This window comes from Chroicocephalus ridibundus, chromosome 6, assembly GCF_963924245.1.
Source record: "Chroicocephalus ridibundus chromosome 6, bChrRid1.1, whole genome shotgun sequence".
NCBI lineage: Eukaryota > Metazoa > Chordata > Aves > Charadriiformes > Laridae > Chroicocephalus > Chroicocephalus ridibundus.
Window position 1 is genome coordinate 41,334,289 of NC_086289.1, and position 27,203 is coordinate 41,361,491.

Genomic DNA, 27,203 nt, shown 5'->3' on the forward strand with positions numbered 1-27,203 from the left:
GCCTTTCTTCTTCACCTAGCTTGGCTGCTATTGGTAGTGCATGAGGGTAATGATATGGATTTCAGTTGTTATAATATGCAGATGAGCACACAGAGTCCAGATACCAGACGGGTCAGGTCTAGTCATCTGGGTCAGACACAACAGCATAACTTCCACAGCATTCTCCAAGCAAACAGTTTGTGGTAGATTTGTCCTGAACCAAACACAAAGAAACTGAAATATTTGGTAGTATTTTAAGCTTTGCTAGACAACCACATCTTATTAGGATAACATGTAAGCCAAAGAGGAAACTTTATATAGTCTACAAACATAAACCTCACTGACCTTTTAAAACAACTTCTAGTTCGTCTCTTAAAATGTCAAAGTTACTATAACGGGAGCTGGTTTCTGGAATGACGTTCCTCTTAAGCCATCCTCCACAGGCATATTGGTAAAAATCCTCACAAGGCTCTGCAGTGGTGTCCATGTTCTCAAGGATTCGGGCTGCTGTAATATGAGACAAATCAAGGCATAAAGATTCTTTAGAGAAAATAAATGAATACATTTGTTTGCTCGGAACAGGGAAGTAATAAATATGTTTGCTTTAGTTTAGAATAGGCTTAAGCCTACTTGAGTGTTCTAGACCAAACAAACTATCAGCGAATAACGAATTATTATTCCTTTACTGCCCATAACGTATATACTTTTCTGTTGCCTATGTTTACTGATGGGTAAACTGACTCTAATGTACCTACTCCCCGTGAGTGGTTGCTATGTTTTAAATAAAATTAAGATGTTTCATTTACTGACTTTTCTTTGTATTGAAACGTGGTGAAAAGAGAATTTGAAAGCACCAGACATATCAGAGGTTCAGTATCCACTGTAATGTAATTTAAGTAATTAAGTATGATGTGGGCTCAGCTGAATCCAATCTTTTTCAATAAAATAATGACTTTGGTGTACTGTTTTAAGTTCTTGTCAAGAAATTTTTCCTATTGATGCTTCCCTGAATCTATATTGATCTTTTAGACCTATTCCACATTTTATTCTAGAACTGATGCTGCCTCTTGCTGTCCCTGTTGACCCTCTTGAAGTGGCTCATCAAAGACTAACCGATCACTGACTGATCATGATGTGGGATTCTCTAGTGAAATCTGATTCCTTGATGAGAGTTTCCAAACTGCTGTTCATAAACCTTTCGTGCTCTTTCTTTTTTGTATTCCTCTTACAGCTAGACTGCTTTCACCATTGGTGTGCTAGCACAAAGTCTGTCACAGAAAGGAGAGATGCTAGGAGTCAAGCAAGGGCTAGTGATACCTCTGAATTTCCCAGGATACTGAATATCCTTCCCATTTTTTAGACGTTATTTTTAGTAAATGGTGAGGCTTGTGATTTCAAGCGTTCATTCCTCCCACATGGGTGAGGCAAATATTTATAGTTATTTCTCCAGTACTTTCAGTATTTTCCACGTCTGTTATGCTGGTGGAAATAAGAGATGGATAGACAAGCTATATAGTATTTATGTTCACTTGCCTTTCCTGCCTGCCCTCCTCATTTTTCTTGGGATCTTCAGTTGGCTTAAAAGTGTTATATTTTAGGCCAACATCTGATGGTTTTACAATGTTCCAGTGCTTGGAAGATGGAAAAAGCCATGAACACATGCATTTTCAATTTTAGTCTGCTTAAGTAGCATAAAAACCACTGTGGAAATAGGTGCAATGCCTAGCACCTGATTCTTTTCCTTCTGAAGACGATGACTGGCTGACTTCAATTTGAAAGGATACAGGATCATGCTAACAGCCAGAGACTGTGAAATTCACTCATGTTTTTACTAAGTTTGACACGTGCTTTTTACCCATTCTTGAGAAAGCCAAGCATCGAGTTCTACTGTGCAGTCTATTAGAGCAAGGAATTTCCCCTCTGCCTGTAAATTTGGACAAGAGGCAATGGACACATACAGAAATAAGAAAAAATAATAAATCCTTTTGAACTTTAGAAAAAACTTCTTACTATAAAGGCAATCAAATGCTGGAATGGGTTGCAAGGGAAATTGTGAAGTCTCTCTCTGAGAAATAATCACAACCTAACCGGACAAGATCCTGAGCAACTTTCTCTAGTTGACCCTGCTTAAAGCAGGACCTTTGGATGTGATCTCCAGAGGTCACTTCCAACCCCAACTAATCTGTGATTCTGTAAACTCTGGTACTTGTTTCTGTCTAGTTTGTCCTGCTTCGTTTAAGGGAAGGGCGATGTTTTGAATAGTGCACTTTATTCCTGTCCTAGCTCCATCTATTTTCTGTAAAAGAGGAAGACTGCTAATTATTACTAACATCTCTTTTTTTAAGGGTATCCTTATGAATCTCTCAGGCTGGAGCAGCATCTGAAGGGCAGCGCTGTCCCTTGGATTATCTTGGTTTGTGTTAATCCAGCAACAAAGACTTAAATAGCCAGGACCGGATATCATAGCTGGCTCATTCAGAGCAGTGTGCCAGCCCTGCCAAAAAGTAATGGCAGGATAGAGAAATCTTCTGACAGCAAGAAAAGATGGCTCTTATCCACTGTCTTGTCATTTTTTAAAAACAAAACAAAACAGCAAAACAAAACAATGAGAAATCCACATCTTGTGTAAATGTGAGAAATTATTAACAGTCTGTGTAATATCAAACCTTGCTTTAACTGTGGAATCAGGTTGCTCTATTTGTAGTCAGCATACGTTTAATCTTCCTTACCTACTACTGTGACACAAAAATAATCATCTATCATAATGTTTCTCCTGTAAAGTCCAGGATAGCCAATATTAGCTAATCAGCTTTTATCAAAACTTGAAGTTTAAATACTGCAAACATAACAGAAAGAGCTCAGTCATGGGAACTGTAGTCTTTCACTTAGGGCTTGCTGCAAAATATGTGTATTAAGTATTCTCCTCAAGAATACTCAAGAGTGTAATTTACACATCTGAACCCCAAGATAACCATTCATTATTTGGCTGATACCATGGATATATTAAAATCAATGAAATGTGATTTTATTATCAACCAAGCACAGAAGCATAATGAGACATGAATTGCCCCTTCAAAGTCTGAGGGACCAATTAGGCTGGACAGAATCCTAAGCATGCTCTAAGTTATTTATAAGTTGATACTTGTGCCCAAAGAAGCTTTATGGTAAGTTCACGACTGTACACACTGAGACATTTTTGCTCTGGGAATAATAAGTGTGAGACTGATTAATATTTTGTTATTTTAAATCAAATACAGGTCAATTCATACATATACAAATATAGATAATACGTAGTATACTTTTCATTAGTCCTCAGTGTCGCTTTGATGAACCAGTATTTGGGTTTGTTCCTATTCTCACGTGTTTATTCAGTTTCCTGACACTGAAGAATGTAGAGCCTTATCTCAGTTACTTTTAATGATTAATTTTCTTGTAGCACTACTGATTGCCAGTTGTTGCTTTAATAGCTTACAAATAAAGTAATATAAGCTCACATAACCGGTGACCTGGGGAGGATATAGGAGAAACACAATATGCTTACCTAGGTGAAACTGATACGAGAGAGATCAAAATTCCCTATTCTCATCAGTCTGTGCTGTCTAAGCTCAGGAAAATTAGCAGAGTATGTCAGCTAATTCAAAAAATGCTCAAATGCACAAATTACATGGTATCTTCATGTGCCACACTGCAAAAGATTTCACTGACCAGGATAACATTGTTACGCAGTTACTGATATTTTACCCTGTGTATAACCAATTGAATTTTCGTTACATTTTTTCTCCTGGTCATTCATTTGAAGCTCCTTTATTAAATGTGCTATAAATTCTGTTAGTATCTTCACTTTATTCTTTTTCAGTGGCTTGTACCTATTGCAAAATTTTGAAATTCATTGCAAAAATCTGTCACAGCATTGGCTGGTTCTGGTATAAGGCACTACCATTTCACTTGATGTCTGTTCCTAATTATATTTTTTGAAAGACCACAATTTTCTGAAGTTAATAATTTTTGCTTTCTACCTGTATCTATCCATCTGACTTTTCCTGTATGTCATCCTACATGGTCTGGAAGAAGTAGCCAAATTAAAGATGAACTGTTATGAAATCCTGATTTAAAGTAATATTAAACTTGTAGATTCATCCCAGTAAGATTATTGTTAAACAGAAATAATACAGTTTCTCTGGTTTAATCACTATACATTGCATTTTTTAAATATTAATTTATTTTGTTACTGAATTACATAATTCTGAAAAACTCTTTGAACTGTTTTTGAAGTACTTTGAGCACTGAAGGCCTGAGTAGATGCCAGCTAACCATTCTGGGCTCCTAATTCACAGAGTTCTGGTTCTGGAGCCGAGAACTCACTCACTCTAGTGACCACCAAATGGAACAAGTCTTCTAGGTTATTACGTCCTTACCAATACTTGCCTCCCCTTTTCATAATCTGACTATATTTCATTTAATGGCCATGTAAGAGTGGAGAAGGCCCCGCACTTCAATAGCAAGTTCTACCTTAAATGCATTAGACCGTGGTGGGTCATGGAAATCCTGGCTCAGTTAATAAATGACAATTTAAAACTCAAACTGGTCATTCCCACTTTTGCTTAGAGGTATCTATTCTATATCATTTACAGATAGATGCAGTATTTGGAACTGACAGTTCTGTAATGGCCAGCATATCTGAACTTTATGTGGGGGCTCCCTGATCCTAACTCTTTCCTGCATTGTAAGATTTCATTGCTACAATAGTCTAATAGACCATGCAGATTTTTAGCTGCTTCTGGTAATTGACCCTTGCTAGGCAGGAACACATGCTAATGCTACAGATCTTAACATGGTCAGAAGTAAGCATTCCAGTTTGACATCATTGTTTTTGCATCTGTTTAGATCTTATTTGAGGTATAGCCCCACAGCTAAAACTTAATTACAAATTTAATCAGATACACAGGTTGCCTCCCAGGACTCTTACAGTATAGTATGTAAATATAAAAGCTATCTTTTGCCTGGTTGTAAATTTTACATCTCCCAGGCTGAAGCGTGCAGTTTTTGCACACGTAGTAGTAGTTACTCACAAGGGTAGTTCCCCTGTCTGCAGTGGATCGATTTTCATGTCCTATATAGGGACAGCAGAATGTGGATTACAGAAAAGCACTGTGATGTCAAGTAGCTCATTCTCCTGTCAGTAGAAAACACTTTCATAGAATACATTTATAGCATTACCTGAGAATTTTACATGTTTTGAGACTGAATTCTCACCATTTCTTTTAGACTTATTCTTGTCATGTTTGAACTAGACAATTTGTAGAATACAGAGCAGATGATGATGAGTAAATGACATAAATGTGTGAATAAAATGAAGCTGTATTTAATGAAGAATCAAAAGAGATTATAGCATTAGAACCACACTGTATATTTCTATTTTTGGGGCATTTTAGTCTATCCACCCTTTTTTCTCATCTTATATTTCATAGAATTGTTATGGTTGGAAAAGACCTTAAAGATCATTGACTCCAATCGTTAACCTAACACTGCCAAGTTACCACTAAACCATGTTCCTCAGCAGCACATCTGCTTGTCTTTTAAATACCTCCAGGGATGGTGACTCCACCACTCCCCTGGGCAGCCTTTTCCAATGCCTGACAATGCTTTCAGTGAAGAAATTTTTCCAAATATCCATTCTAAACCTCCTCTGGCGCAATATGAAGCCATTTCCTCTTGTCCTGTAGCTTGTTACTTGGGAGAAGAGACTGAGCCCCTGTCTCTACACCCTCCTTTCAGGTTGTAGAGAGCAATAATGTCTCCCCTCACCGTCCATTTTTCCAGGCTGAACACCCCCAGCTCCCTCAGCTGCTCCTCACAAGACTTGTGCTCCAGACCCCTCACCAGCTTTGTTGCCCTTCTTCAGACATGCTCCAGCACCTTAATGTCTTTCCTGTAGTGAGGGGGGACCCAAAACCAACCACAGTACTTGAGGTGTGGCCTCACCAGTGCCGCACCGTGATTATCTCTGTTGAATCAAGGAAATTTATATTTTTTTAAAAGGGTCCTTTTTCACCCTGTTATGTAATTTTGTAAGCCTGCCTTTTTTCCCCTCAATGTCCTTACTGTAATGTTTTCCCAACTTTCTTCTGTATTGAGAATCTAACATTTAGTAACAATGTTTATTTATTCCCTTAAATATTTGCATGCTGTTAAACCTTTTAACAGAAGCATAAAAGAGTAAAACTATTCTGCTAAATTTATTTAGCCACTTCTTGCTAGATCTTCAGTTTACATTATGCCTTATTTCTCCAAACTTTTTACTGCTTTTCCTTTTTGAGTTCATTCATCATTGCATAGTCTATCTTAACTTCTTTTTAACAGATATGCATAAATATTTAGCTGAAAATAAGCATCATCAGAGATTAAAAAAAAAAAAGCAGACAACTAATTTGATAATTTTTCAAACCACAACATGAGCTTTCATGGTGGCAGAAAAACACCTTGGAAGTGTAACTAAAAGACAGTGATGACCACCTGAAGTAAATCCTATAAGATACTTAGACCGTGCCCATGACAATAAGCAGTTATTGAGACAATGGACTGCCTTGGAGCTTCACCAGTGGATGACTCCAGCAGGACTGAGGTGTGGGGGCAACTACCCTGGCTAACTTTAGCTACTGTCTAAAATGAGACCTAAACCAAGTAGTCCCATGGAAGTAAAGAAACCAATACAGTCACCTTTCTACACTGTTTCTGTCATGTTTGTAAGTCTAAGTGGGGCCTATGAATCAAAACCTTTTGGAAGCCTCCGATGGGGTGCTGTGCACCTCAGATTCCTTAGCACCTGTACTTAAATTACATATACTTTAGCTTGCAAGCACATACATTTTTCTTGCATGTTGACTGTCAAATCCTTCATGACTCCCCACCACCTTTCCTGTGTCTCCTATTGACATACTGGGGCTCTGGCTTCTCCTAGGGCTGTCTTTTCTCTTAACTTCCAGAGGGGCCAGTCATGAGGTCCAGAATCTACATAGAAGTTATGAGTTCCACTTGACATGAAGATAACACATAGCTATTAGAATGTTTATGATGCTTTTCAATGGGAGGTTACCAAGGTTGAACAAAATGCAAGACGACTGCTTGGTAAGCTGAGAGGTCACAGTGCGGGTGCTGGGAAACGATCCATGTTCTGACCTTCCGTTTTAGATTTCTTGCCACCCCCTGTGACTGGGCCACCGCCTTTATGAACTGCATGGACACGTTATTCTACAGGGGTGGAGAAGGCAAAACAGGAATGCCTGCCAGAAAGTAACACCAAGAGAGTAGTTTCAGGGGTTCCATCTTCAGAAACTTCCCAGAAACACACATAATCAAGAGAGATCTGTTATAGGGGTGTACAGATCTAACTAGGTGATTATACACTGGCAATGTAGGACTCTCCTCCTGACTTGGAGAAGACTGCTGCAAAGGCATGAAGAACCGACAGCTGTTTGACCATGGAAAATAGCAGGAAGGGAGAAAGCAGGGCAGAGCTAGCATAGAGCCCCTTTGAAATATATGTTGGTACAGCCAGCAAATGCTCCTTTCTTTTGAGGAATGAGAGAGAGGCTGCTTCTGAGCCTAGGATCAGTCTGTAGTAATGAGGTGGAAGAACTGTTATAAAGAGAATGAGGACATTTAGAAGTAGATTAGGCAAAGAAAGGAAACTAGCATTAATTGATATAAATGAGGACATTTAGAAGTAGATTAGGCAAGGAAAGGAAACCAACATTAATTGATCTAGAGGAGAAAACAGAAAGGATAAGAGAACTATAGGTGAGGGAGAAGGGAGGATACATACTGCAGGAGAATATATAGTATGGAACGCATCATTTCTCTGATGCATTTTAGTAGCCTTCTAGTAGAGTTCAGACCAGGTTTTAAACTAAGAATTTTTAATTCAGTTTTTATTGAAGGATGGAGTTAGCTTGTCAGACTATAAAATCTGGAATTTTTTCCTCAACCAGTAGAATGGCATCTTTAATGGCTACCGGTGATAAAGACTTTCTTTTTGTGTACCTTCTTCAGAGGTACGTAAGCCTGTGCTTGAATTCTGACTTGGAGGTGGGTGTGGGGAAGAGCCATCTTCTGATTGACTTTAGAGCATTTTCTGAAGCTGGAGGCATTCTTTGGAGAGTCTGTTTCTAAGTCTTAAACTAGCCAGACCCTGATGACTTTGTAAGATGTGATGATATCGCATCAAAAGATTTTACATTTGTAGAAGAAATATGCTAAGAAAATGATTGGGTTTAGCAGATCCCATACCTCAATGTCCCATACTTATCTGCAGTTAGATGGGAACATTACACGGTGGTAATCTTGTTTAAAAATATATTAATTAATTTAAAAGGTATGTATATTCATTCTTACCTGATTTTATACAGTCTGATGTCTTGCAAATCCCATCTAAAAGAGGATAGAATCACATTCTTAATTCTTTACTGAATGTCAATATAATAAAACCTACTGTAAATATTATTTTCATTTACAGACACTTTAGAATTGCATTTAATTGCAGCGTACAGTAAGATAAAGATGAATGGACACCTTATACTCAGTAAGTGATTATTTACAGGATCAGGCTCTAAAAAATACCATCATCTTCATCCCTTTGGGGTCATTCTGTACTAGTCACTCATCATGTGGAATTTTTGTACTCATCAGAGGAAAATGTTCCATCAATCAATTAGAGGTGGGCAAAATATTATTTTTATAACAAAGAAGAAATTTAGAGAAAAATAGCACATGGACTGAAGGCAATTGCAAAGTCAGTTTGAATTTAGCAATACCCTTCAATGACAAAAAGATTTTGGAAGAATTAATTGAAAAATCTGAGACATTTACTCTGAAGTCTTCTAAGCAAAATACAAGATTCAGGAATATGAAAGGGTTTCCTTGTGAGACTTCAGAAATAAAACATTTTTTTATTTTTCATTTCAGAATGGCATTTTTCCATTCCATAATTGAACCAGACTATAAAAAAAAGTATAAACAAAATTATTAAGTACATTAGAAAGAAATAAAGCATTTCATTTCCAATGTAAAGAAACATTCTAGTTTGACCCCAAATGGTAATTTTAGCTTCTCTGTATTACTTTTTCCAAAAATTATCAGGGTATTTACCCTTAAATGGAATTATTTTCAAATATTTTGGTATGGCTGCTGAATCACAAAACCTCTTAGTATGACTATACTCACTAAGAGTCCTTGCTTTAGCAGCCTGTAAAAGCAAAAAATAGGATTTTCATATATATACAGGAATATGGAAGAAGCACTGTTGTTTGGTTTTCTTTAGCAGTGTTGTATTTTGTAGAGTTTTTGCTTACTGAAATATTAATTACAAACAGAAGTAGTGTTAAGTCAGAGCAGGAGTTGTTTTGAATTTACCACAACTTTGCATGAACAAATTAATTTATAGAGTCTCTGTTTGAAAAAAGCAGTTTTGTGTCAGTGTCTAGCAATAATGTGTGGATACAGCTTTACAATTCAGATAATTGTATCATGCTGTCTAGTGACATACATATAAAATATGGTTATGATGTAGAAGTTATTAACCATCTAATTTTATACACTGGGTAAGGTGCAATTTTCTATTATTGGGCAAGTAATTCTGAGCTGACCTCATTATTTTATTTTCTTAATGTTTTATGTAGTGCAGCTATATATACTATGCAACACAGTCTTTTCTAATACAACATTTTAATATAGTGCAACTTCAGGGTTTTTTTACTATATACTAACATCTGGATTCTATTTATTAAAGTGTTTTTTTGTAATTTCTTAAAATACTTTTATATTCATATGTTTGTACATTCAAAGACAGTTTAAGTGCACTCACCGTCATATGTTGCGTACAGAACTATCATTGTGATCGCTACAATAGCTAGCAGAATCACTACAACAGTTAGCCCAATTTCCAGGCCACTCCATCGCAGCTTCTTCTTTGGTTTTGGAGTATTCATTTCAGTTATATCCATCTGGCTTTCCGACTTGCCCATAACCCAGTGTCTGAAAAGGAAAAGGGAAGATTCACCTGAGGATTTACACTGAGCCATAGGTCTTGAAAGTGGCTCCTCAACTGCACAATAACAAAGTTGTTTTCTGAGGGAGTTTTCAAATTACTTGTAACACTACTAGAATGTCAGTCATGAAATTAAAAAGCCTCTCCTTCTCTCATGTGCAGACACACACACACACACGTACGTACCATGAGCTGCTACTTGTCATTTATGGAGAACAGAAGAGTGGTCTTCCTTCACACGAAGAGGCCACCAAATAGAAAAGGGAGGCTAATAAAGCAAAACCCTTTTTTAAAAGGTACTCTTGTGGTTTAATCTTGTATGATGGTACAGGAGTTCACGAGCAAGCAAAAAGCAAGCCTCCCTGCTTGAATAAAAATTAACTTAATCTGCCAAATACTTATCTAATGCCAAAGGTCAAAATATACCATTGTGCTTCGCTGTCATTTTTTAGAATATTATGTAAGCAATTCTTGACTAGAGCTTTACAACTGTGTCTAAAAACAGAAAAAAAAAAAGTTCAGGCTCTGCTGGGAGCCTGTCAAATTAACACTGAAGATAGTGAGTCTTCACAGTAATTTTTAAAGAAGTGCGACCAGGTCCTCTCTTTCGAGGTTAGAACACTGTAAATTAGGAGTAATTACAACACATACATGCAAAACTGGTGGGAGTGTGAATGGACTCACGCTCACTCATGGAATATGTATGCAATAGATTTTAAGATTGTATTTCTGTCACTGTTTTAGGGGTATCTTGCCACCTTTTGTGGTACTACTGTTCGACAGTTCTTTGCTCTCTCTTCATCTGCTCCCAGTTATTCAGGGCCAGACTTTCCCCTGCTGACAGAGATTCAAATTCCTATACATACATAGCAATGTATTTTTCAGTATTCCACAAGGAAAACTCAACAGTTTCTATTCACAGCATTTCCTGGGGATCTTTACATCCACAGATAGAGTACACACCCTTTTCACTTCCTGAGGGAAAATAAGAGAGTTCCACGGGAATAAATAACAGAAACACCTACATTGACCAGACCCCTCACAAGAAAGTCAACCAGTGGGGCAGGTCAGGCCATTCGAGTCCTCTTGTGTTCATTACACCTTTTTTCCCCCACTCTCTGTAAGTCGGTGTAACAGCACTAAGGGAACCCTCCTCAGTTTCCACATCCACTCAAGTCTAAGACTTTAACTTCATTATTTTAAACTGGTTTAACTATATTGCTGGCTTGTATTAATCTTTGTCTCCTCAAGCTGCTACAGTCTTTCAGATATCCAGTCTTTGCTTTTCCTGTGGTCCTTCTGTTTATGCCTGATTCCTGTTCCCTAGTTCCCAGTAATCTCTTCCTCTCTTTGATGTCTACCTCACCTGGAATGCTAGCTCCTCCACTGCAAAAACACATCACTAAAGTGTGTATGTTAATGAATAAAATAAAGATGTAAAATAACTCGGTATTATGGACCTAAGTAAACAGAGATTTTGTGTTCCATGTGTTCACACAATACATGTCTCAGTGGAACCTTGGATACTATCACACTGACACTGCTTCTCTAAATGAATGAGAGAGCATTTTATTTCAGTGTCTCATCTCCCCTTTTGCCACTACTCCCTGGACATCAAGATGCATGAAGTGATTGGCAGCGCCAGAATCACAGGTCTGGGACCCTGCAAGGTCTGCCCAGCCTCTGTCTTTCTAAACCTATAGGGACCATTGCAACTGCTTTCACGTTTCTCACAAGCTGCTGTTTTTCTTTTAAGAGTAGGTTATTGGTCAAATCAGCAAGTGGTTTCTGAGACACAAGACTGAAATCACGTAGAACCACGTAAAAGAAAGAGCTGTGTGGGGAAATTTGCCCTGCATTAACTGTGAGCAATAAATTCATAGATAATAAAAAAGCAAATTAACCATTGTACCCTTTTCGCTTCCAGTCATATTAAGCAGCAAAAGATGTTACTTATATTGACTAAATATTGACCAGTCCCCAGAATCTTCTGAATACTTGTAACCTAATTTAATAAATGATTCTTATCTTCTGATTCTCATGGTGTCTTTAGAGCACTGAAAACACAGTTCATTAGAGCAGCAAGAAACACTGTACCTTTCACGTGCAAATATGTTCCTTACAGTCAGCTAAGTTTTTCCAAGTGAGCTAATCTTTCTGTTCCTACAGGAGCGTTCCTCATGTTTAAAGGCACCCCATTGACTGATTTTGAGTTCTGGTTATTTAGAGAACTTATCCCATCTGCATTAACGAACACCAGGTAAAGGCTTCCTTATGTGCTAATTGCAAGCACAGTGAAAGTATAAGAATAATTTAAGCAGATATAACCCTAGGTATTAGGGTTTTCTTCTTTTCTCTTAATGCTTTTGTGATCCCCTCTGCCTACTAAAGCTTAGATACCACAGACAGCTGAAATTATTTTGACTGATCCTGGTCTAGGTAGCACAGGCAGTTAATGCATTAGCTTTACTTTTGGGGATGTGTATGTTAAAAATCGACTTGTGGCTTACGTGGTTCTCAGTGTAGTCTCTACAGAAAATGTAGCACATCCCAAGAAGCCTTTTTTTTTTTTAATAACTTGAGCAGCATGTAGCGTGCAGATGAGCTACCCCCAGGCGCGGTAAAAGCAACACACAACCAGTAAGGACGACTAAGAAGTGCCACGCACCGGGCATCACGGCGGACAGCCCCACTCGTGGACCAGCACCTCTCTCCCCGCCGTACCGACTGAGCGGCGGGGACGGCGCTCAGCGGCACAGCCTTGCTGCCGCTGGAAACCGACCCGCGCGCGGGCTCCGGCTCCGCTGGGCGGTGCCGCGGGCCGGGCCGCCCCGGGCGGGGAGGGGCCGCGGCTCGGGGCCGCCGTGGGCTGCAGCCGGACGGGCCGCCCCGGGCGGAGAGGGCGCTCGGCTGCCGCCGCGGCGGCGGAGAGCCGGGCGGCTCAGCCCCGCCGTGCCGGCGCCGGCTGCCCAGGCGTCCCGCGGGCTCGGGGCGCTGCTGGAGGAGACGCGACCCACGGCCGAGCCCCTCCCGTCCCGGAGTCCGCCCCGACGGCACACCGCCCCGAGACCCAACTTCCCAGTGCCCGGAGCACGCACGCTGCGGAGGCTCCTAAGTTAGGGACGGTCAGAAATCCCCGCAGGGTGGCCGGCGCAGGGAAGCCGCGCGGGGACCCGTCCGTCCGTCCGTCCGTCCGACCGCCCGCCCGACCCGCTGCCGCGCCCGCCCCGCTCCCGCCGGCCCCTAACCCCGTACTCACCGGCTGGCGCTCGGAGGGGTCCGACCTCGGGGCCACCACACACATCCCCGACCGGCGCCGAGCGGAGGCGGCGCGGGGCGCCCCGAGCCGGCGGGGCAGCGCCCGCGGGTCCCGTGGGAAGGCGGCGCGCAGGCTGGGCTGGCGGGGCTCAGCGCCCGGCCCGCCCGCGGGCAGCGGCAAGGGCGCGGGGCGCCGGCATCGCCGGCACATCAAAGCCCGGGGCGCTCCCTGCTCCGGCTGCTCGCCGCTGCCGCCGCAGAGCGAAGCTGCTAGCAATCAAAGGAGCCCTTGTCTGCCGGACGAGCAGTTCTCCGGGTGACCTGAAGGCTTCTTCCTCTTTGCGATCATAAAAATGTGATGGGGCAGGAAACAAACAAACAAGCTCCCCTCCGCCCCGACAGCGACAAACCACGCGCTTCACCTCGCAAAGCTTCCCCCAGCGCTTAGGTAGAGGAAGGAGAAGGAGCCGCCGCCTGGAGACAGGCGGTGCAGATGAGCGCTATGTCCGACGGAGCTGCCCCATCCCCGACTCGGGACCGCAGGCTGGGGAGGCCGCCTCTGCCCGCCGCGCTGCCGCGGAGGAGGCCGGACGGCACCGCGGCCGTCTGCAAAGCGAGAGCCGAGCTGGAGGGCGAGAGTAGCCTGCACCTTCCTTCCTTCTCCGCCTTTTCATTTCTTTCCACTCTGTTCAGGAGAAGGAAAGAGATGATGCACGGGGAAGGTCAGCAGCTGCATGTCTGCAGTGCTTGGTGCCCGTTTCCATACAGACTCATTGCCTTTGTCAAATAAATGCAGTCACACGTACCCTCTGTAAGATCTTATATCCTCATTCACTGAGTGATTTCTTCTCAAGAGGGAGACAGCTGTGACTTCTTGCACGGAGAGGCAGCGCCAAGCTCTATCATAAGATTTGCCAGCCAACCAAATACCACAAGATATTTGTTTAATTCTTACTAAGTTTCATTCTTATTAAGTTTCATTTTTTACTAATAAATTGGCAAACATCAGAGGAAGCAATATGAGTTGCTGTCATTCCTCTGGCTCTACTTTTGCTGCCTTCCTAAAAGCACCTTTATTACCTCTGAGGCAGAAATGGCAGCTGAAATTTCTGAAATCTTTTCCTACCTGCTACACATACCAAACTGTCTGCTGCTTGAGATGGGCAACCTTCCTCCTCTGTAAGAAAGGTGGAAACCGAATACTAACTTCTTTATGGAACTGCACAGCAAATGATCTGCAGAGCAGATGCAATGAAGAGGGGAGGCTGATAAGGTATTAACTGAGCATTAGCTGTAAAAGTGAAGCACTTTTGCAAAATGAACGTCTGAAGATGGATCAAGCACAAATAAGGTTTTACTCACTGAAGAGACAGGGCAATAGAAGTACCAAAACTAGGCATGAAAAACATTTCAAGAAGTCTAGAGAACAAAAACAGAGCATTTTCTTGCAGGCAGGAGTGGGGAAAATGCTGATTATATCCTTTCCGAATCAAGTGTTCAAATTAATATAAATATCTTATTTTCAGCCTCGCCTGCATTAATTCTTGCAGAGTTACATTCTGGTTACTGGAACAAGCCATCTGCTCCTGCAGGTCAGTCCTGGCATTACCTGGTGCCTTAAAGACACACCAACAAACAGAAAATCTCATAAGAATAGAGGAGTCATTAAAAATACGTGTGATTTTGTAAATAGACGCCTATTGTACAGCCTTAACTACAACACAGCTTGAAAAGTAGAGGGTCATGTGTGTGAACAGACTGAACTAAAATGGCAAAAGAGGACTTGTTTCAAAAATTTTAGGTGAACCAAGAAAGTTTAACTGCCTAATTCACCACAAAGAGAGAAAAGGGAGAAACTCGAGTAGAAATCTGTAAATAGTCCAAAGAGGACTAATATACCTGACAGGCAGTGTGAGAGTTTCCACTCTTCTAGAACCTTGTGCTCGGAAAGTGGGATTAGACATTTCTATATACGCAGGCTACAAGAGGTGTGATCTATGAGTCAAATGCTGAGATTCCTGTTTTGCCCTTACTTAGGGAAAACTCCCATCAAGTTGATAGTGTAATATCCTGCCTAAGAATAAGCAAACACCTGTTATCAATGCTCCCGTGGACAATGGGTGAAGCAAAGTTTGTAGTAGGAGACAATCCATCGTATTAGACCTATGCGACAGCCGAAACACTCTTTGGTCAGCACAGCCCCCCACTGCCGCAGGACGGCCCTCCTGCTGCCCACTGCCCACAGCTCCCTGCCAGTGCAGGCTGTTTCCTCAGCCCATGGTGGAGTGTGACGGGGACACGCTGCCGTCCTCCTGCCACCCACCCCAGCGCGCCTCAGCTGACAGAGGGCTTTCAGTAGGTACAATACACACAAAGTTCCTTCTTTCACTGATCTTCAAGCTCCGAATATGAACAACTACAAATTCCTAGCTGAGATCAATAGCGTATTTGGTCATTTTTATGCCCCATAATTTTAGGGATGGTAAGAGACCTGTAGCTTCATTCTATTAATGGAAATGCCCCACAGATTGCTAAGGTGTACACTCAATGCCAAGATGAACCAAAGAGCCGATTACAGCTTGTATTGATTCCTGTTAAACACTAAGTATTTGCTTTCTTCTTACCTTCATCTTCCTAGTACTGTAATTTCACAAAGCTGAGCTAAGAAACAAAAAAGCAATCCATCAACAGAAGGTTCACCCCAGAACTGAAAAAATAAACCCTCACATGTAGAGATTAGAATAAATAGTTTGTCCTTATAACCTTCCTGCGTTGTCTTACGCTCAAGTAATCTTACTGCTTTCAATGTGAAAGACACCAGGATTAAGTTTGTAGGTTCATCCTCTAGGGCTAAATTTAATGGGATCTGGCACTACTGCTGTCAATTCTCCGGACTTCTTATGGACGACCACCAGGTTGAAACAAATACATCGTAAATTTATAGAAGCAAATGAAACTCAGCATACGATTTAGAGAGTCAGATAATGAAAAAAAAAGGGTTAATGGAAGAGCACACTGTCATTAAATCAGTAACCCTGAAAAATAAAGGTTTCTGCTCAATACTAATATGAGAGGAGATAGGAGTACTATGTCTTAAAAATCAATGGCTAGGGAAGTATGCTTTTCCAAAAACTCTGCCCCCAGGTTGTTCAGAACAACATAAACACCTCCCTGAAGGTATTCAGGGCCAGGCTGGATGGGGCTTTGAGCAACCCGGTCTCATGGGAGGTATCCCTCCCCATGGCAGGGGGGTTGGAACTAGATGGTCTTCAAGGTCCCTTCCAACTCTAAGCATTCCATGATTCTACAAAAAAAATGGATGCACTGTCCAGCCTTCAGAAAAACAAACTGCGTCACAATAGCTCAACTTGAATTCCTCATCAAGTGAAGAAAAGCCAATAACCCATTCAATATTGTTTTCTCCACTTGGTCCAAACTGACAACAGTATGACCTTATTCTCAATATGACCTCTGGATAACATTTAGGAAATTAGGACTCATTTATATTACTATGAAACAATGTTGATGATACTTGTTTTATTTCCTTTTGGGAAAGCTCACTTTCACAAAGTAACAAAGTCAATGTTCAAGAAACAAACAGCTGCCAACATTAATGCTGCCTGTGTGATTTTGACCGCCCATCTTAATCCCACTGATCTCTTCTCCCTGTCAACTCCTATGTCTTAGGCAGGAGAAGAAAACAGAAAATCTCCTGCCTTCCCTCGGTGTGTTCAGTGCAGTTGGACTGTGAGAGAATTTAGATGGTAAAGTCTAACACACAGAGTGTTTACTTATTTGGTTTTTTTTTTCTCAGTAGGTTTATAATGAATCCAATTCTGGGTAATTTCTCATTCAGGAAAGTAAACACCCTAGGTTTCAAAATATTTGCTTCAGTGCCTAAATTATGCAGGTCTAATTGTATTGTATTACAAAGCTTTGTCTTTGTTAGTCGACAGGCTTCGTAGTGTGACTGATTTGCAGGTGTTTGCAAGCCTGATAAAATGCTTGGCTGAAAAGCTGCAGCTTTTTTTTTTTTTTTTTTGGCTGTTTTTGAGCTTGCCTAAAAGCCACACACAGTGCTTCAGTTAGCACAGGCTAACAGGCTTTTTGGGGTCCTGAATTTCTCTGCAGCCATAGCAGCAATCATAGTTGTGTTAGTGGAAAAATAGTGGGTGGGTTATGTGGAAGAAACAGGTAAAAACTGAAGTGAGGTGAAACTGCATGTGATACGCAGAGAACATAAAAATTGATAATAATGTAAATACAGAACCAAAAGAAAAGAGACAGAATTTGGATGAATTAACTACAAGGTTTCCTGCACAGTGCAATCATGACTGTGCACAGCTTAGTCACACTTTTCTGGTTAACTTTAAAACCACAATGCTGCAAAAAAACGAGCTCAAGCACAGAGAGGCCTTTACTTCAGCAACAACTGGAGCAGAACCTACTATGGACAGGCAAAATGTGAGAAGTCAACACCGCACCAGGCTTCCAAGAAGCTCTTTGCACTTGGGCTCCGAAGCAGGGCTGCCCTGCGGGTGAAGCTCCTGATGCCAACAGCCCTGCCCCAGTCAGGGGCTGCACTCCCCACAGCTTCGCCTCAGGCAGCCTTTGGCCCACACTCACCCGCTTGCAGGCCCCCACAAGGAGTGGTTCGCTCACTGGAGCTAACGCCTCAGCCTCCTCGGTGGGGAACTGTGTGTAATTCTGCTGTGCAGTTGCGTATTCAGGGAGAATAAGTGGACTGTGGCTCAGAAGCCGTGAGGAGAGGCCTCAGCCCGCCGCGACCAGAACCTTCTGGAAATGGCGGGCGGGGTGGGCCGCCAGGGGGCGCCGTCGCGGGGGGGAGGATGCGACGGCTGAGGCGGCGGCTGAGGCGGCGGCTGGGGCGGGCTTTGGGCAGGCAGAGAGGGAGCTCTGTGCCCGCAGCGAACACGGTAATTGTTGTGCTGGTTGTGAATTCTGCCTCTCTGGAGGGGTGCCCCTGCTCTGGTGTAATTTTGGGCTCCGGTGAGGGGTTGGGGGCCAGTGGCTCATCCTTCAGCTGAACAGTGGCCCAGCGGGGCCTCGGACAGGCATGGGCACAGCCAGAGCCCTGCGCCGCCTCAGGGAGCCCATCGTGTGAGCTCCTGTAGGGCTATGGTGGGTGGTGCCTCAGTAGTCGTCGTTAGTGGTCATTGCAGCATGGGTGCTGTTAGCAAGGCTGTCGAATCACAGAATGGTTGAGTTGGAAGGGACCTTAAAAACCATCCAGTTCCACCCCACTGCCCTGGGCAGGGACACCTCCCACGGGACTGGATTGCTCAACGCGCCATCCGGCCTGGCCCTGAACACCTCCAGGGATGGGGCAGCCACAGCTATCAGCCATACTTCTGCATTTGTGCTTTTTCCTGACAACATAGGTCACATTTAAATGTATGTATTTTTTTTCTGAGAAGTTTGCTGCTTACATCATCTCAAAAGCCTAAACTTTGTGTTTTGTTACCATTGTCATCTTCTTTATTATTCTTAGACCTCGGGGCTAGTAATTTCCTATTTGCCGTCATTGCAGAACTTGACATTGCCAAACAATCTTGTGGTCGGGAAGTGGAGCATTATGCCAGGAAAGGGGCCTGTGTGGTGCCTGTCAGATGGTAACGTGGGATGTGTTTTGGGGTTGCTTTTTTACAGGAAATGTCAGAGAGTCAGTAGCATTTACTGACTAAAGGGTGAACCATGGGCAGGGAGATACATGGGAACCGCAAATGTGGAGAATATTTTGAATTAGGAACTTGTAAAGCATGTTCTTGGTCAGTATTTCCCCTGGCTAAATGATAGCAGCTAGATTCTACTAAATAATGAGGTTAAGGCTTATAGTACAGTGGACTGCTGCACTGTTTGAAACTGAATCATAATGCCTGGTGTGTCTGTACAAGATAAGTGAAGTTACCAACAAATAAAGGCACACAGGTTTGTGGATCCATTTCATAGTTTACAGGTGACTCAGCTGTCCAGGAATTGTTATTTGACCGTCTTTACTCAGAGCTGGAGAGGGCTTCAGGCTGGAAGCCATGGAGTAAGCTTATGAAAGGGCCTGTCCTGTTGTTGACAAAGGGTACATGAATTCGAGCAGATTTGTGGAAATAATTACTTCTGCTGAAATACAAAAGAGAGTGCTATTTTGGAGTCATCCAAGGTTCAAACTGAGTGTGTTGTATAGTCACTAATAGTGTTGTATAGGCACCAGTGTTGGTACAGACACTAATGCAAGGAGTAAAACTGTCTCTCTGTCCTCAAGAGTGCTTGTCCTGCTTCTCTTTTATTTTACGTTTCTGACTTCTCCATCATGTGAGCAAGGGTAGAATAGATACCATGTGGTATGCAATAATCAGTCATCACAAATTTCAATTGTCAGTATTAATAGTGCAGAAATTTAAGATAGAAGCTAGATGTTTTCTGGTGGTCATGGTAGCAGCGGGCTTTGGCAACTTTAAATTCGCAACATACAAGCTCATTCAACTTTTTACTTAAAAACATTAAAATCCTTACTGCATTCCAATATTTAGTGAAGTGCACAATACAGTTTACAAAAATGGCATCTAGTAAGCATATTAATTGGGTGTTTAATTGATAGCAGGAAAAATGTAGTAGCAATATCATTGAAAATGAAAATATCCAAAATACAGAGCGGACTAGCAGCAGTAAATCAGAAGCCTGCCCCTTGTTCAGGTGTTACGATCACAGCATATTCTGAGAGTATCAGAGTAGCCCAGAGTTCTGTGGCAAATACGCTTGTGGGATACTTTGAATATTGGTATTTAAAGAAAGTAGAGAATATGGCAGAGTATATCATTTGGAATGTGGCAGCCGGAGGGGGAGGGTGTTTGTTATCAACTGAAAAGATAGACCATTACAGAGTAAAAAATGTTCTGAAGTTACTCCTGGCTGTGTCAGCCCTAAGGAAAACAGAATTGCAGCCTTGTTCTGTCTTGTCTTTTCTTTGTAAAATAATGAGATTAACGTCACTCATTTTTTCAACAATAGAATAATCTTTCCTTTCTTTTCATCACCAGGTATCAGAATATTTAGTCTTTTTGTTGTTTGCTGTAAAGGTGCATTGAAAGGTTCAGTGGAGTATCTTAATTATCTACAGAACTAAGGATGGTGAAAGCATTCTAGAGGACCTTTTCCTGAGGAGTAGTTATATTTGGAGCTGAGGAAATATAGACCGAAAGTAATGCTTGATGAGTAAAAGCAATTTATTTCTCCAGTTCCTGAGAGAACAGTTCTGGGTTTTTTTGTCTTTTCTTCATTTAAGATTGACAAAATCCATAAAAACTTTTCTAGAAGTAATGAAAGAAGAAACCTTTTAATTTAGTGGAAAAAAATTCTAGCAGAAAAAAATCAAAAGGAGACGACCTCCATTGTTTGCTTGCAAGATGCCTTTCACAGTGTCTAAGAGGCATCTTGAAGCACAAAATAAACTATAAGCCAAATTCAAAGGAGATTAACAAATAAGGAGAGAATGTTTTGTACTCATCTGTCTGCTGTTTTTCATAGATTTCATTCCATGACATCTTTATGCAGAGAAATGGCTGTGAAGGACTAATTGGTTTTGGTTGGTTGGTTTTCCTTTAATTATGTATACCCAGTATTTTTATTTGTATGGTAGCGAAACTTCTGGTGCTGTCAATGCACACGTGCCTTTTCTTAGATGGACTTGGAACACAGGCTCGTTTGTAAGGTGGAGGTGTAGATTAAAAGTCACGCTTTGCTGAACTTCTATGGAAAAAAGAGAGTCTCTGAGATGATCATTCCATTAAAGAGCACCCGGAGACTTAGTTGTCAGAGAGGAAGCAGGAATGGAATGGAGAAAGACATGACAAAATTCAAGCAGCTATGTGCTATCACCTGATTTGTCAAATGCCTTGCCATCTAGCTCCGGATCTGGAGCAGCCTCCAGATGGCATAGGCAACTTGCTCTAGGAAAAATATGCCTCACTTTCCCTGGACAGTGAGACAGGCTTCAGCCGTGGTACCAGGAAGGTGGCATGACTTGCATGGAAGTTCTGCAAGTATTGCTGTCCATCCAAAGTCCTCTCTCCAAGCCCTAATAACGCTTCACAAAGGTATGTGCTTGCTGGAATATCCCCGTCATGTTAACTGCAGTCACAGAATAACTTATCCAAGTACTGGCTTCGCACTAACTGAAGCTGTTCTCTTTCAGAACCAAGGTATAAAGTTGTAGTGAAATTTGCAGATAGTTGAAGAAAACTTACCTATGGTACTTGAGAAAGATGGAGTAATGTTTTTCATAGTAACAGAACAGATTCTGAGACTGGTCTGAAGTTACTGGGCAATAATTAGCCTTGTGCTTGGTGTTAGAAATTTTGAGTGATACTGTGTGAAGTCTTAAGTGAGCTCTTCTAATGTGGATGCTTGAATATAGCATGCCTGAGAAGCTGATGACTGCTGTGCCCTACAGTGTAAATGCTCTTTCAGAACTGAGTGTGCCAACTTGCGCTCAGAAGAGCTCTCATGAGTTGCTTCTTCAATATCCACTTTTCTTCTAGTGTGATAGTTTTCTGGATGCATTTGGAGACCAGATAATTTAGTAGTCTTCACAGCTGTTGCTGAGTTCATAGAGCCACAATACCTTTGAGAAACATGGGCCTCGTTGCCTTCTCTAGAGGCTCATAATGAATGTCATCAATACTTAACCAAAGATACAGTCAGTATCTTCTTTTAGGTATCTTAGTGTGAAAATTAAATGTACAGCAAAGAAGCAAGAGAAAAAATATTAATTATTTCAGTGTATTAAAGTGATGAGACCTTTTTTTATTTATATGCCTGCCTTCCGGATCTTTACCTCACATGCACAAATCTAAGCATCCTGTCCAACAACACTTTGAATTACTGTTCAGAATATCAAACAAATTATTTCTTAACTAAATATAAATAGCAGGGCATAGCAGTGAGGAATTTTGAAGAACAGATCGTAAAGTATGTGTTTTCTTAGTAGTCTGGAAAAATGTCAAGACTGGTACAGCCACTAATCAGGTTGTAGCATGCCGAAGGGTGTGATTCTTCTAATTGTCATATTCTGTTAAAACAATGAACCATTGACATACTGCAAGCCTGATAAACATGCTAAACACTAAAGGCCATGTTTGCTGTGAGTGTTGAGTACAGTTACAATCAAGAAGATTATTACGGCTGGAAGGTATTCAAAATGAGAGGAAAGAAATGTCTAAGTTCAGGACGACAGATTAAAAATACTCCTGAGTAATGTCTAGGTCACTGGAAAACAATCAGCCACAACTTAACAAAACAATAAGTAATGCCACCTCGCCTGGCATAGTGACAAATCAATAGTCACGTTTTTCTGTTCTTTCTTGCTGCTCGCACCCTAGATCAGAGTTTCTTTTCGCCAACCAAATGACATAAGCAAATAGTCTGCAAGAAAAATAAGTTCTGTTTCAATGTCACAGATAGCTGGCTCCACGTCCCCGGACAATGAGATAATTTGAACAAAGTCCATGACTTAAATATCTTTTTGGTCTTTTCTTAATCCGGAATGACAAAGTACGAGGCTTGCATAACATGAGTACTGTATAGAAAATGGGGAGAAAAAATCCTATGGCTCTGGACTGTTAGAATACAGTGAGAGTTGTCCTGTTCCAAACCACCCTTCTTAGATCCTACCGAATAGTAGATCTAGGAGAGAAAAATAATACTTTTTCCTCATCATTTACATTAGTTTTTCTACCTTAAAATATGAAAGGGCAAAGCTTCTGTATGTGTGAATCTAAAAATGAGAAAATAAATCCCTATTGATGGTCTCAGTGAGGACTTGTCCTACCTTCACGTGAGCTTGTGGCAAAGCTTTTAGTAACTTTAACAACGATATCAAGACCTAGGAGATCTTTCTGCCCTGAGAAATCAGGCCATTTAGTTAGGTGCTTGTGTGTGATATTTAGTTCCATAAAGCACAGCTGGAATGTCTGAGCATACATGAAATTAAACACGTATAATAAAAGCAAATACCTGCTCTACGTTCAGCTTCAAAGGCATGACCATCACACCTCCGCTGGGTGGAGTTCTACAGTGATACCTACTCACTTGCAGCCACTGGCTGTGGCCCCAGCTGAACAGCAGAGACGGAGCTGGTGCTGTACCTTTACCTAGTGAAGTGGCGTGACATCAGCATCTTAACATCTTTTCTTAGTTTACTTAAACTTGGCTGAGAGATAGCTTATACAATGCAAGCAGTATTCTTTTTCCCCTTTAGGTTAAAGTCTTCCCCTTTATCTCAGAGTGTTCTTTCCCTTACTGCTTAGTCTTTTTCGCTTGCCGTTTACTTTTCTCATGTTTTTAGTTTGCCTACTCTCTGACTCTGTTTTCAATTTATTTTCCTGTTGGCTTTGTCCTTTTTTACTCTTCTCGGTTTCACTGAAGCTATTAGTGTAAGGCGGATCAAATAATATCAGGGTTAAAGCAGACCCTTGAACTCACAGTGTTTAATGGATTTGTAATTAGGCCATGTATCCCTGTGAGAATGAGCGGTCTGGGAATTTGCCAGGATTTGTAGGAGGATTTAGTAGCCTACTAAGAATTTCCAGGCCTATTAAATTCCTTAAGAAGTTTTAAAGACCCCACCTATTTAGGTAGCTAAAGATTTTGAACTAGGATGTCTCTAAATACACAAAAAACTGAGAGATGAGAAGTAGAAAAACGCTTATTTTGCAGACAATAAGGAAAAGCTCTGAAGATTTTCTAATTTGAAGTGCAGAAATAGATTTTCAAGATTATCTTGGTAACACGTGGCTGGCTTAAACCATATGATGTGTGTTTTCTCTGAGAATTTATATTTGCATATTTGATAAGGCATGAATATTAAAATACACATTAACCAGGCACTATGTATGCATCATACTGTAGGTATACATGACTACTGCTACTTTCTGATCTTTGAATACATAATTGTGTTTAAAAAAAAATCATGAAATACTTGCTTTCCTCCATCCTACCTGTTTGCCATTTATGAGGTTCTGCGGCATTACATCTTTCTGTATCTTTTGGGGAGATCAGATAGTGCCTGTTAAATGCCAGATTATTTTATTATGAAGTCCTAGTTTATTCTTACTCATGACTGAGAACAAATATGAGCTGTTTTTCTTTACTTTCTAGAGAGGAAAGGTAAAATGCATATAACCTAAAAATACTTTCCTCCCCCTATTCCACGTCTCAGTGCTTTGGATTAAGCTTTCATCTTGGACAGGGAGGAGGGTAAGGGAAAGGAAAGGCAGAAAACAAATAGTCAGTTTTCTCATAGTAGCACAACACTGCCATTTTTTCTTGCAGGTTAAAGATACCCAAAACATAATTAGCTTTCTTCTCTTTGTTCAATGACTACCCTGTAAAAAGACCACACAGCAATAAAAATGAGTTCGCTTACCTGTACGGCAAAGTGAGTGTAGAACTTTCTTTAAATTTGACCTGTTCAGATCTATTTTTGGATTAGCAGTGGGTTTGACTTGTGAAATTTGGCTCTTGGCTCAAATTCAGATTTTCTTTTAACTGTAATGTATATCAGCGTCTCTCAGACTGGTTTGGGTCCATACCCCTATCTCCTGACCGCAGCGATCGGAATGTGCTTGTTGATGATAAATCAGTTCATTCCTAGGGAATGTTCAGGTCTTGCAGCTACAGTGAGTTTAAGTAAGTCTTGTTTAAATACAAGAGTATAAATTCAGCTGTTTCTGTAACCACTGCAGCTACTATCTCTGTTACCTCCCCCGTTACTTGACTGATGGCATCCTCAGTACTAAAAACACGTGTTTCTAAAACTGCTGACTGTTGTGAGTGGTGGGATAAACAGAAAAATACTAGAGTCTGCCTTGTGCCTAATAGCTTGTTTTTTATCTATATGAAGAGGTACAGTGAACTTTTACTCTCTTATTTACACAACCTCTGTCAGTGGCGGGTAAAGTAATTCCATTGCAGTCTTTGGCATTACATTGGATTTATACCACTGATCATCCAACTTAACAGCCTAGAATTTGGCCTTCCTTAAATGACAGCAGCAGCAGGAGTTGATAGTTCATTGTGTCACACTGTGAGTTCTTAAAATGTAATCAAAACTATCAATCTGAAGAGTTTCTGGAAAACAAATTTGCAGTTTAAACATCAAGCACAAACTGTCCCTTCCTCTTTCTTCACTGAATTAGCTTTTGAAAGGCCAAGAGCTGCTGCAGAGATAACAAGGACTGAAGAATTTACAGCAGGTGGTACCAACTGTGCAAGTACAGCTCCCAGCCAAAATAATCTGACACCCAGCTGTGGAGAAGCCTGGGGGATCAGAGAGTGACTCAGGCGGAAGTGAAAAGAGAGAATCTGGCTGAAGCACCAAGCCTGTTCCAGAAGTGTGTTATTATTCTCTCTCATTCTGTGAGAGAATGCCAGGGAATGCCATGTTAAAATGAAAAAAAGATTTCTGATTTGTTGACCAGTTAAATATATTCTGTTCCTATCCAAAAGGAAACAACGAACAGCAAATAGGAAGTGCTGTATCTGAAGATGAAGGATGCCTAGTGTAGCAAGAGCGAGAGAAACTATTGAGTTGATACTGGAAGCATGGCTCTTGGTGCTGCGCCATGGCAAGGCCCTACTAACTCCAGTGAGGCATGTAACTGTATTGAAGGAGTTCAGGGGGAGTCTCGAGTCCAGTGCTTTGCAGTGCCAGGTTGGTAACGGGAATCGCTCCAAGGTGGTAGACACACACACACACTAATAAGAGCAAATTCTGACAATTATTTTTATAGGGGATAATAGTATTTACCTACTTTGGGTGTGTAGCAGTTCTTCCTTCCTTCTCACCATGTGTGAAGATGTAGAAAATACACTTGTTTAAATTTCTTTATGTGAAAATTGTGACATCCATTGTTCATTTCCGAGGACTGGAAATTGTAATATTTATTTTGTGAAAATTCTTATGAAATGCAATAATGTGTTGATGTAATTTTGCACGTTTTCATAGGCCTTTTTCTGGCCTTTTAGACTTCCTCTAAAAATGCTCAGAACTAATATATTTCTTTTCCCTGTTTTCATACTTAAAATAGGTGTTTGTGTCAAAGCTGTTCTTGATTTATGTGAGCGAATCGTGCAAAGTAATGGTTACAAACTAATGCAAGTCCTCACGAAGTGCATAGCTGCCTTCTTTCAATTTGTTTCTCTTTATTCTGTTATATGCTTTTGCAGCATTCTGAATCCTTCTGCAGTTTCTAAAATAGTTTACTCCAGGTAGTCTTCCCTCCTTTTATTTGATTCAAGGATAGCGTATGTCTCCAGCAGTCCATTCTTTCTGTGGATGATCCCAGCCAAGCACAAATGTTGAAAGGCTCTCCTAGTAGAAATCTAAATTTGCCCTTTGGGAAGGTCCTATACAACCTCACCCAGGGAGTGAAGGAGGGATAGCTCATTTGTGAGTTTGTTCCCTATGGAACTTAAAGCATTGCTAGTGGTAATAAAACCAGGGGGAGCACCATGGAGGGTAAGAGGTGTGTTAATCTTTCAACATAGGAAGTGCACTTGTTCGGTGCATTTGGGGGTTTTTTTGGTACCCAGTAGTGGAAAATGCATCTTTCACTTGAATGAGGTGGTTCAGGTTTCTTGTTTTGCAGAACAGTACCTCTGAGTTGTGACTCTCCTGTTCCTGTCTCTCTGTCAGGCTATGTGCTGTACTGAGGCGTGTTTAGCTTAGTGACAGAACGTCTCTATGTTCATCTGATCTTGACCATCTTAAGAACTTGGTGCACTGTGTTTGCCTGGTGTGTATTCACACTGAGTTAGCCTTGCTCTATGCATTTTTAAATTTCAAATGTAGCGTAAATAAACTTTTTACTTTGTGAGCTTTCAGCTGTTTCCATTTACAGTTTATAGTTTC

At 41.1% G+C, this 27,203-nt stretch overlaps 1 protein-coding gene across 3 annotated transcripts in view; it reads right to left on the reverse strand.

Moving 5' to 3' along the window:
• Positions 1 to 24,997, reverse strand: part of MME (membrane metalloendopeptidase) — a 63,053-nt gene extending 38,056 nt beyond the window's left edge. The window contains exons 1-4 of one of the 3 annotated variants that reach the window (XM_063339353.1): positions 24,717 to 24,997; positions 9,839 to 10,008; positions 8,371 to 8,406; positions 325 to 486 (exon numbers count right to left, since the gene is read on the reverse strand). In XM_063339353.1, the coding sequence (XP_063195423.1) occupies positions 325 to 486; positions 8,371 to 8,406; positions 9,839 to 9,998 (358 nt within the window). In that variant the 5' untranslated portion in view covers positions 9,999 to 10,008; positions 24,717 to 24,997. Of the gene's footprint in view, positions 1 to 324; positions 487 to 8,370; positions 8,407 to 9,838; positions 10,009 to 10,207; positions 10,367 to 13,280; positions 13,878 to 24,716 lie in introns of those variants that run through there. The other 2 variants (XM_063339352.1, XM_063339351.1) reach the window with 2 other exon arrangements.
• Positions 24,998 to 27,203: the final 2,206 nt, after the last annotated feature.